Raw genomic sequence first — 12,326 nt, 5'->3', positions numbered from 1 at the left:
ACCCCTGTTAAACAAACCAATAAATGAAATAAAATATAAAATAAATATCAGCTTTAGCAAGATAATTAAAAAAAACAGAGAGAAAAAGCAAGTAGAAAACATCGAGCATCAACAAATTAGATTTACAGAAGTAGTCAATGAAAATGAAGAATAAAACTAAGGTTCTAAATGCCTTTATTCAAAGTCTAAATACTACATCACCCACATTTCATGGTGCTAGCTTTAGCAACCTGTGCACGTGTAAACATTTAAAAAAAGGTGTGTTTGTATGGTATGTTTCTACGCTTGGATTACTGGGAGGTCTCTTCACTAAGGTTTCTTTAACTGTGTTGAGGGTCCTCTCCCTAGAAAGAATGAGTTTTCCCTATAGTGGGGATTGACGGAGAGGCAGCGTTTAGCCTCAGAGGAAAAGGTGAGGAACTTAGAGATTAACAAGTAGCTTTGAGTAGAACACCCGATAGGGAGGCCTTCAGTTCACCTCCAGTACGAGGTGTACATCAAACCAGGAGTACCTTCGATATAAACTCTGAACTCCCTCTTGGGATTAAGGATCTCATATCGGTCATCTGACCAGGAAAGACTTTGGGATTCCCACAGAAGGAGTTGGAAAGAGTAGATATGGAGACCAAGGTTTACACGGATTTGCTGAACCTGAAACTCAATACAAGGGATGTACTGGTCATCTGGCGTACCAGGCATCACCCCAGTGGGCCATATCAATCTAAAGTGCTTGGGCCCGTCCGCCACATCTATTATTTTTATTTTGACGAGGGAGTGGAGGCAGACATGGCAACAGGTGACCAAAATTGGTATAACAGTGTTAAAAACGTGGCAAGAAAAAGAGTGTAAAGTGACTAAAATGGGCCAAAAGCAGTCTAGAGTGGCCAAGAAATGGGCAAATAATGAAGGAACAGATGGTATGTAATGGCAAAGGGTAGTTTAAATGGGCAAAATGTGACAAACTAGTGAAAAAAAATGCTAAATGCAGGGGAAAAATTAAACAAGTGGTATTTATTGGGCAAAAGTTAGTTCGGCCAATAAGTGGCCAAAGAAATTCAAAGAAAGGACAAAAAATTGGATAAAAGTGTCAAATGACTTGCAAAAATGGACAAATAGGAAAAAAGGGTGTTTTATTGGCAAAAGGTAGCAAAAGTCTGAAAAAAGTGTCAGAACTTTTTCAAAAGGGGCAAAAATGAGACAAAGGAAGTTGCAAAATGGCCAAATAGGTAAAAGGGGTTACAAAGTTTCCCACATTTAAGGTTTTCCGGGAGAATAATAATAAAAATTAAGACAAAGAGACTGAAAATGCCAGGGTTGAATTTTTGTCCAGTCCAGCTCTGCTTGATGCTGAATGTACAGGAAAAGCTGTTCTTACTGACTGCTTGAGCCAAAAAGAGAAATAAATTGGTCTTTGCTGGGTTGAAAATGATAAAAAGCAACCATATCAAATAAAAAAGTTTTAAAAAATAAATAAATAATCTTTTATACCAGTTGCTTGAATACTTTGAATATTTTACTGATAAAAAAAAAAAAAAACAAGCACTCAACATCAAAGTGAAACGATGACACCCACATCCATCCTGTGAGTGAAACACCTGCCTGTCATGTTTACTACATTTCCATCTGATAGCGATGGAACATCAACACCAGACATCTGTGAGTGAGTAAACATCCTCAGTGTGAGCAAATGAAGACTGCGCACTGGATAGAAGCTCCATGCTGATTATGCATCAGTGGAAATGGGATAGCAAGATACAATGAAAGTGTGCGTTATATTATTTCCCTGTTGTTGATGTTGTTGCTGCCCACACTCATTACTAATATTCAAAGATGAAAGATTTCAGATGGCGAGTGGATGAGATCAGACTATGAGATAGGGTTATGTGCTCAGACACATGGTGCTCACTATATTTTGGTCATTGGGATTTCTGTTAGGAAAATTATATTAAAAAACAACAAAAAATAGTGGTTATTGGATTTTCATTTTAAAATTAGAAAATTAAGATGGAGCTTTAAGACATTATTTCATTATGAGTCAGGAAGGGATAAACAAAACTTGCAGGAAGTTGCCGATCTCAAAGTAAGAGCGCGTTTGAGGATGAAGCGTTAATGTGATATCAGTGATATTAACCATAGATAAGCTCTATTGTGCTCAAAATTGGAGTACATGTATTTAATTTTGGCTTGCTAGTGCACGAGTAGACTTTACTAGTGAATAAAATAGTAAACAATAATTTAGTTTTACTAGTAAAGGTTTTTGGCGCACTAGTACATGAGCAGACCATACTAGTAAATTGTCTACTAATAGGCAATTGTGTGTTACTGGAAGTGTTAGTTGCCTTAAAATATGTTACTAGAAAAAACTAAAATAGATACTAGTAATACACGTAACACTACTATTACTAGTAAAGCTACATTAGTAGTTAACAGGATATCAAGGTAACATGTCACGATATCAAGGTAACGTGTCAGGAGATCAAAGTAACACGTCAGGAGATCAAAGTAACACGTCAGGAGATCAAAGTAACACGTCAGGAGATCACAGTAACACGTCAGGAGATCAAAGTAACACGTCAGGAAATCAAAGTAACATGCCAGGAGATCAAAGTAACATGCCAGGGGATCAATGTAACATGTCAGGATGACAAAGTAAATTTTAAAGTGTACTACTTGCACACTAGTAAACCAACATTTAATACATTTATTCCAAATTTCAGCACATTTGTACAAGGTTGCGGTAATAAATCTGAATTTAAACCTCCCTGCCGCATGACAGCTTTACATAGCTCAGAAAATAAAATATAGTGTGTTTAAAGTGCTGATGATTTCCCATTTTGTCCTCACAATAGGCTTTGATCGACAAGTGCTGGCAATTACAGAAGACATTATGCGCTGCACACTAAAGCACGCCCTTGTTGCAGAGTTAGTAGGGGGAAAAAGCCTAAAAAACACTCTGTAGCGTGTTTGCGTTTTGTGTGCCAGGGCATGTGTGTCATTGTGATACTCTGAGAATGGATCAGGGACATTTTCCTGAATCTGCATGGCCATGGTGTGTCTGCATGGGAGCATATTTGCCCAAACAGAATCCCACAATGGAACGGCATTGATCAAAAGGAGGTCAGACAAAGCTATTGAACTGCCTTCAAAGACGTTCTGATTAGTCAGATGGCAACACTGCACCCATTCATCTTCCCTGGCAGAACAAGGCCCACCTCCAGCACTGCTGGGCTTATACGCAGCATTAAAAGTCATAGAAGTGGGCGAGACGGCAGATAACAGAGAGAAAGTCGTTGTTTTTTAACACTGTCAGCCTGCTTTTGGGGTCAGTTACATTTTTAATTTACGTCTTCAATTGTCCATGTTTAATTACAACTCAATTGCATTTTTTGCAATTACAATTAAAAATACAATTATTTTTTTCCCTGAAAGGTGATTACAACTATGTTCTCAATTACTAATGTTCAATTACAATTAACCACAATTAATGTGCCTTTAACTTAACCTTTGTCTTGTGTTAGCTTTCTGTTAGCATCTCTTACAATAGGTTTGTTTTAACCCATGTCTTAAATTAGCGGTAAAATACACTAAAAATATTATCTATCATCCAATTTATTAGTTTTCTTATCCTTGAAAATATTGGTAAGAATATTTTTTTGCGTAGTATTTTTTAAATGGTTAAATGATCTTTAAAAGAACTGTCAAGTAGTGGGAAATGTTGATATGAAATGCATTTTAATAATTGTTAACTACATAGGTGTATGCCATAGAACTAATATGTCTCCTCAGGTCAATTAATCAAATTGTAAATAATAGTTTTTATAGAATCACAAAGTCAATTACTCTGACCTCAATTACAATTACAAAAGCAACAGATTTGAAAAAAAAAATTATACAATTTCAATTACATCATAATAGTAATTAATTATCAATTACGTGATTACAATTATAATTGAACACCAAATCTACTGTCAGTCTGCTGTTGGCTCCCATTGGCAGCACTAATGCACCGCAATCTGCAGTAATAATAATAATCATTTCATACAACATTACCTCACACTGGCATTGCAAAGGCAAATCAGATGATATTCAAAACTAAAAGGCTGCCAACGTTTATACAAATTAAACATTGGCACAAGACAAAGCAACAAGAAAAGGAACTTTGGACATTTGCTTTAATTTTCTCTAAACGTGTAAAAACACCAAATTGCAACCTTAAAACTCAATCTATAAACTGGAACCCAGTGGAAACGGGACACATTTTGCAGCAGGTGTGATAGAGACGCACACGAAGCAGCAGGAAAACCAGCGTTCCACAACAGTGTGTGCGCCCCTCATGTTCATTCTTCTACGTGTGGCAGACAGGGAGAGGATTAAAATGAACAGCTTCAGTGCTCCATTGGAGAAAATTGGTCAGCTGGCAACACGTTCACATCTGATCGGATGAGTTTGTGTAATGTTTCAGGGACTGGGTAACACAGATCAATGAAAGATAAAAACAAAAGGCAAAAACAAAATGAAACATCTGGGATATTCCATGAGATATGAGCAGTATCCGTGACAATTAATTTCATTTTTTGATTTTTTTGTGTGTAGCCTTAGGCTTTAGCTACACAAAAGAATGGAAAAAAAAAAAAAATGCCAGAAAGCACAAAAAAAAATCACCTCACAAGACTAAACACAGATCTCATTCATTCTTAGTAGGTAACTATCAAACGCTTGGTGAATTCTTTTTCACAATATTCATTTCTAATGTTGCAGGTAGCCATTTAATACGGAAGAGGATTAGGGACAATTTTGATGGTGAAAATAATTCATAGAAAAAGAATAAAGTCAAAATTTTGAACTCAAAATACAATATTGTGATAAAATTTGAAGGTTTGCTGTCATTACTACGGAAGCTGACTATAGGACCAATTCACCATATTCAACAAGTCTCCATCCAAACTGGTCTTACGCTGTTTCTATAGCTCTTCAATAGCCACAGATTGACTGAACGCTCCACCTCTTCCAAACTTGACTTTTTTTTCTTCTGAACAGATTAACAATATATCTTCAAAGTCCTTAAAGAGATTACAACGCCGTGTTTACTAGCTAAAAATACAGAATCTTTTTGTTATTAAACCCAACTTTAAAGTGTAGTTTAACGCATTCATCAACACACAGCATTTTGTAGACGGCCACGATCCGCCGTTCATTGTCATATGGTGACTCGGCCTTAGTCAGCTTCCGTAAATCATTAGCAGATCTTTGACTTCTATCACAATATTGTATTTTGACTTCATTTTTGAAATTTCAACTTTGATCTCGACATTTTGACTTTGATCTCGACATTTCGACTTTGGTTTTGATTTGCCCAAAATATTTTTCTCAATCAAAATTTGCCCTAATTAATCCTAATTCCTTAAATTAATACACAACCAATGATTGAAAAAGGTATGCTTAAAAGGACATCAATAAGAGGTGGATAAAACTGCTGACTAACAATTTTCCCCAATAGACGCACCATATTTGACTTTTGAAGCCGAGCCCAAAAAGGTGTTTTTATGTTTTCCAGTTTCAACACGTCTCTTTAAATGTTACTGTGCAGCTTTCACACAGACAAACAGGTTAAATCTTTACAACAGTTGACTCTGTAAATGCTTTGTTTTGGTCTTTGTTTGGAGAGAACCCCTCCGAGGTTTATTCTGTGGGGGAAATGTCAACATACTGTATATTACATATATGAGTGATACCAAATTTAAGTTGATGTTTAATCTCACTAAATTGTTGAAAAGTTCAGTATTTATTTATCAGTTAAATATTTAATCAGCATTTATTTATTTACTTATTTGTTTATTTATTTGTCTGTTAGCAGGATCCATCAAAAGTACCGGTACTTAACGGATCAAAGGCAAAATTTTAGTCCAAAATAGACCTTGTGCCATGGAAGATTTCATTAAATTTTGAAAGGGATCCGGATCAATTTTCTGATTCTGGATCAATTTGAAAAATCCCCATATTAAACATATTCCCCCTGGGATTAATAAAGGAATTTTGATTTTGATTATTAACAATAAAGATCCTTTCTAGTTTTCCTATAACTATGCTTTTCTAAAATGACTTCAAATCAAATCCTTGATGATTGATAGGTGTCCGTGCTTATCCCGCCACTCCCAACTAAAATCCCTTCTCCCCTTCTACGAATTAGTTCCGACGTCCACGGTTTATACAGCAAACAGGGCCTCAAACCTCACATTGAAAAACAAAGAGCTTTTCTGATCTGCATTGATTCATATGAACCATCAATAGCAGGGATCGTCTTTACCATGGCAGAAATCTTAGTGAAAGTATTTCTAAGAACTTGACCTCAGGATACAGATTTATTAACATTTAGGGGTGAGAGCTGTCCTCGCTGCATACAGAGATTCAATATTTGACATGTGGTTCAGACTCAGATGTTTGAATGAATTAAGCTCAAGGCATGAGAATCTATTGTTTTTCTTGTCCATGACAGGAAAATAAATGCCTGCCGAGTGTGTGACATCACTCTAAATTCCAAGCTTTGCTCTAATTTGCAATAAAACAAAGACAATGAGGTATAGGTTCTGTGTATGATAATGAACTTATGAGGTTTTTCAAGGATAAAACAGTCTGTTCGCCTTCAGTTAATGGTAGAAAAATGTATTTACAATCTTACCCTCAATTGCATTCATTCATCAGGATGACAAGCACACAAAAATCAATCAGCCACACACAAACACTTTGCAGTTACACAGTCACACGTCTCCAGGTACGAGCTCAGAACGCCTTTATTTACTTTAACGTGTTGTTAAAACCGTTTGATTTATGACTTTTGACTGGTTTATTGTGCTGTGCATGTCGCCCCGGTCCGTACTTTCACTCTTACCTGTCAATTATAGCACACATATCAAGGCTGACATTCTCGAAAGCTCCCACAGTGCCTTTCTCCACGGCGTGCAGGTCAGCAGGTTGGTCATCCACCAGGATTGCCTGCATACAGCCCTGGAACGATTGCTGCGATGGCGGGAAAAGGGTTTGAAGGAAATACCCTAAAACCAAAACAGAAATCAAGATGATGAGTGGTCATTTTTAAAAGTGGCATTCAGTCTCTACCAGTGTTCATTTTGACTGCAAAAATTTATTTACCTTTAGTAGTAGTCTTTTGACTAAAATGCAACTTAGTTTCAGTCAAAATGTAGCCATCAGGACTCATTTCAGTTACATATGCTAGTCTTAGTCAACTACATTTAATTAAAAGACAGTAACTTTGCTAATATTTGCTCTATCAAAGAAATTTCAGCAGTTTCTAAAAGCTAAGTATTTGCTCTTGGTGTTATTACAGTAATTTTACTCACACGTGATGGAATCAATTGTTTTGGCAAAATCGTCACACACGAGGAAAATAAAAAGTGCAAGAGAAAGAGATTAAAAGAGAACAAATAGCAGTGGATTTAAATAAAAAGGTTCTTTATTGAAGTGTATATTTAATGATCACTGACTGTTCTTCAAGCCTTGATTTTGTTATAGTTTAACCTTCTGGGACGCAATGTTTCTCATATTGTTTTAATAATTGTGAGATTTTAAGATTTATATGAGGTTTTGCAAGGATAGATTGTTAAAGTGCATAATAAAGCCACTGATTTCAGATTTGTTTTTAAACCTTATTGACAAAAACAACTTATTTATGGTATTTTATTTCACTTTTACAAGGAAAATTCAGGTATTTATTTCAGTCACACTGGTTGAAATATTGTTTTGAATAAAAAAGGTTAATGAATTGATTCGGATCGAATCGTTTTGAATAAACCAATATCGTCCTTGAATTGAATCAGCAACAACTAATCGTGTTCATATGAATTGGTACACCCCATTCATAAAAGACTAGGACGCTTTTAGGCTTGTTTTCTAATGGACAACAAACCAAACCAGCGCTCATTTTTCTATTCTTTATTTCTTTTTTCACAGGAACATTATTTTTCATCAGTCGTCTTGTTGTAGAGCATATCCTCTGGGCCCATTAAGCTGCACATCTCAGTTCAAAGTGTGTGATAGGATAGAGGACATACAGACTTTTACTACATACTACATACTGCTTCTTTATGAGATGGAGTCAATGGTCCATCCACCGGTAGCAGTGGGCCTTGAGTGAAATAGGGACAGGGCTAGGACAAAAACAGACGAGTGTGTATGCACAAGCTTCATAATTCATACGACTCTACTAATATAACATGTTGTGTGAATGTTTTCTCTCAGTACATTGTTTAGGTGAGGGTGTGAACACTAAATGTGTGTCTAAAGGTGAAAGATGGGAACTCAAAGTTCTCTCCCTGCTGTCACCAGCACATATACAGTAGGTCCCCCATAAAACACTGGCTCTCAGTGACATCTCCATCATGGTGATGTTATAAACTGTCATACACCCCAGCATGTCCATCAGCCTCAAGGCCAAAGCATCGAACAGGCTTTTTAAAGAGAGCGTACAGTATGTACAGTGTGTATGTGTGAGGGTAAGACACACAGAAAGGGAGATTTATTCCTTTTTATATACATATATCACGTGTCAAACTCAAGGCTTGGAGGCCAAATCCAGCCCTTTAAAACACCCAATTTGGCCCACAGGGAAAAGTAGAACTTTACAATTATTCAAGTGGAGGTTCATCGAATTTGTTACAAATCCATTGAATTTGTCACAGATTCAATGAAACTACAATATTTGCAGGGGTTTTTAGTTTTCCGATGCTTATATAACGTCATTTTTAATCTCAAATTGTAGATAGAATCCTAATTTTTCCAAAATCCTGCTCAATCCTCAAATTATTTGACAAAATTTCTTTAAATTAAATATATATAGTCACTACCCGTCACCTATTGCTTGGATATTGTCGGTGCCTTATATATCACATACTTTTATAGAATTTATACATGAAAATGCAAAGTGTCACTATATTAAAATTGTTTAATTCCCCATCTCTGTGGCCCACGTGAGATCAAACGTATCCGTATTTGGCCCCTGAACTAAAATGTGTTGGACATCCATGTTTTATATCTTCTGACTTTAATTTCCTCACCAGAAACTTTCTTCTGTCATTCTCACCATCTGTCCCTGCTCCTGCCACACCTGCCTGCCGCTGTTGGTTTTTTTTTTCCAGAGGATCGGGTGATAGACAGAGAGAAAACGGGAAAGAGACACAAAAAGAGAAGAAGCAGAGCAGGAGATGGAAAACGGTGCCGACTACAGCCGGCTGCCAGCACTTGTGTCCCACGGATAGACTGAGAACGTGAATGCTAAAGCAGTGGATTTTTTTCTTTTGTATTTCTGACACTTTTTGGCAGATGGAGCCAAGTGTAGCATGAAACAATGGGCCGGATGGATTTATGTTATTATGCCGTTAAAAGGCTGCTTCGTATATGCCAGCGAAAAGGGCACTTTCCACTTAGACGAGGCATTTCTTTATTAGCTGCCATAAGCTTTCACCTTAAAGGCTAATTTAGTACAAAGACTTTTTGTCCTTGAAGGGATTGTTGCCGTTAGGAATAATCAGTTACTACTGAAAAATAGTCGTTTTTAATGAAAAACTAAATGGACATGCAATAAAATTCAGATTAAACACAAATATTATGAAAAAGAAGAATCTGAAAATATTCTATTGTCCATAGAAGTCAACATCCAACCAGAGAAGATTACGTACAGAGACTGACAAGAGATGTATTATTATTAGGGCTGGGACCTTAACTTTAATTGTGATTAATTCATTACAGAAAAATAACACGCAAAAAAAAAAAAAAAATGCAGTTAATCACTTTTTTTTGCGCTCTAAATAGAGATGTTGTTGCTTTGCTTCATGGGCGTTAATTGTAGTTTAAATAAAAACACTGGATGAGAAACAAAAGCCCAGTTGTGTGCAAATTGTGCAAGAAAGAGTTTGTCAATCATTGGAGTTTCTCAGCCTGCGGTAGCACCTCAATGCTAAACATGTAGCAGCTAGCACACACAGCTAGCATGAACACAATATTCTCCGAGGAGGCAGTGGATCTGTTTGGAATTGCATTCAAATGTTATATACACTACACACTCAATGAGTATATACTGTCTACTATATACTTTAAGTATGATTAGGATGATGATCGTTCCCACTGAAGTATACTTCCAAGTTTCCCAAGATGCATTTAGAACCTACAGCATTAAAAATCTTGTTCACACTGAGGCTAAATATCTGTTAATTCTCCACCTTTACTTTGAAAGTTTTGAAAACATTTTAAGTGAGGAAGCGACAAAGTAGAATATCAACATGTGCTCATTTGATCCATAAAACTCACGGACATTTCAGAGATTTTCGGAGACCCTTCATTGTGCTACTGACTAAACTTCCTGTTAACTTCAAAACAAGAGCCCTATTTACAGAAAAGTAAAAAAAAACAAAAAAAAACAAAATTATGGAAGAACAGATGCTTTTTTGCTGGAAGCAGTATGACTAGTGTGCCCATGCATACGGAACAAATGTCCCCATATAGTATACATCCGGGTATTTCTCGCATACTCAACTTTTTCATACTATCATATGTGAACACACTACAGTACATACTCATTTAGACATATATGAATAGTATGTTAGTACGACATTTACAACACATCCATCGTTTCCAGTCCACACTGGACAAGACGACAGGGTTCAGAGCCAAAATGAACAAAGTCAGTGGAAAAATAATTGTAGTGAACTCTCAGTGGTAGAGGATGTGGGCGGGGCTAGAAGCGCTGCTACAGAGAGCATCGTCTGACCCAACTTATCAACTGCTATGTGTAGAAAAACTATTTCAAACTAAACTCATCAGTTGCTCTATTTATTTCATGCCACAGCAGCTCCTTCAGTGTAGGACTGAGCGCTACCACAGGTCATACATTCCCACCGTAGCACGACATATATATATATATATTTACATTTATGTATTGCTTCTATTATTATATTGTTTATTTCACTTTATCTTCATTGCACTATTACTCGGGTGTCTTTCAGGTTTTTCCTGTGTGTTGCCTGTCTGTTGTCTTTTTTATTGCACTTTCTAATTTGAGCTGACATGTCAGTAAATTTCCCCACTGAATAAAGAATCTATCTATCTATCTATCTATCTATCTATCTATCTATCTATCTATCTATATCTATCACAGATATTCTAACTATTTTACAATGTTCAGTTTCCACTTCTCTCGAATGTTCTGTACTAAGTGCTGTTTTTTATTTTAATACACAAAAACACATTTGTCCGCAAAACCATGAATATAACTTAATTAAACTTAAGTGTGTGCTTTGTGAACAATGCAATTATAATATTCTTTATTCATATTGAACATTAAGATGAAAATAACAATTTTAATTAATTACAAAGTCTCTCATTAGTTAGATTTTTTTTTTTTTTTTTTTTTTTAATGGAGTCCCACCACTAATTATCATTAAAAAAAAATCAGCTTAGAGATGAATCCTGCACAATAAAACTTTATTTGTACACATTTCCACAGTTGTAATTCAGCTGTGCATGAGCTAAATGCCTCCTCATGACGTGATGTGCTTTTAATTTGGTGTAAACAGCTTCCATATCCCCACAGGAACATGAGCATCAGCATTAATCCCATGCAGTCCTATCGGCGCTACTTTCCTTCACCGCTCTCCTGTTGTGCCCCAAAGAGCTCCTCTGACACACACACACACACACACACACACTTCCAGGCTATGTTTCGGCAGCCCAGCACATTGAGAAAAGGGCACTTCCACAGGAGGCGAGCTGGAAATGTGCCAGAATGCTTAGAGGTGGAATTATTAAACAAATATTCACAGGATGTTGCTCCACAGCACAATCTGTAGGGACGCCGACTGTCAAAAACATATCTATTGTGTCTCAAAGTCCAAAGTCGCTCTCGGAAAATAAAATAAAAGAAAATCCAGGACAAAAATTCATAGTGCATGAGTTCCATCTTCAGATTTTTCTCTCAATGTAAGAAAAAAAAGAAGAAGAAAAGAAAATCTGTCCATTTAGATGCACATGTTGCACAATTAGGACAAGATACAGGACAGGGATGGTTTTTGATCAATCGTGAGTATCTCATGTCTAATTCATCACAACGCTCAACATGACGAGGAAGACTAATCTGATACATAATACACGTATCACCAGTTAAATCACACATTCTATTCATTCTACGTGTGCTACAAAGGACTATAAAACTTAAATGGCTACGCACCAGTTTTTAATGGAAATGCAAAGGATTAACATCAAGAATTACCTTTTACAAAAGAAATGAAAAACATATTTATCTATACCTAAAAAAATATTTA

The 12,326-nt window shown here is 36.2% G+C and overlaps 1 protein-coding gene across 1 annotated transcript in view; it reads right to left on the bottom strand.

Moving 5' to 3' along the window:
• The window catches only part of LOC114454080 (contactin-associated protein-like 2), a 180,942-nt gene that overhangs the window by 156,984 nt on the left and 11,632 nt on the right, over positions 1–12,326 (bottom strand). Inside the window, exon 2 of the mRNA XM_028434222.1 lies at positions 6,887–7,049. Coding sequence (XP_028290023.1) covers positions 6,887–7,049 — 163 coding nt within the window. The remainder of the gene's footprint in view (positions 1–6,886; positions 7,050–12,326) is intronic.

Source organism: Gouania willdenowi, chromosome 20 (assembly GCF_900634775.1).
Source record: "Gouania willdenowi chromosome 20, fGouWil2.1, whole genome shotgun sequence".
Lineage (NCBI taxonomy): Eukaryota > Metazoa > Chordata > Actinopteri > Blenniiformes > Gobiesocidae > Gouania > Gouania willdenowi.
Note: the sequence above shows the minus strand (reverse complement) of the source record. Positions and strands in the feature narration are given on the sequence as shown.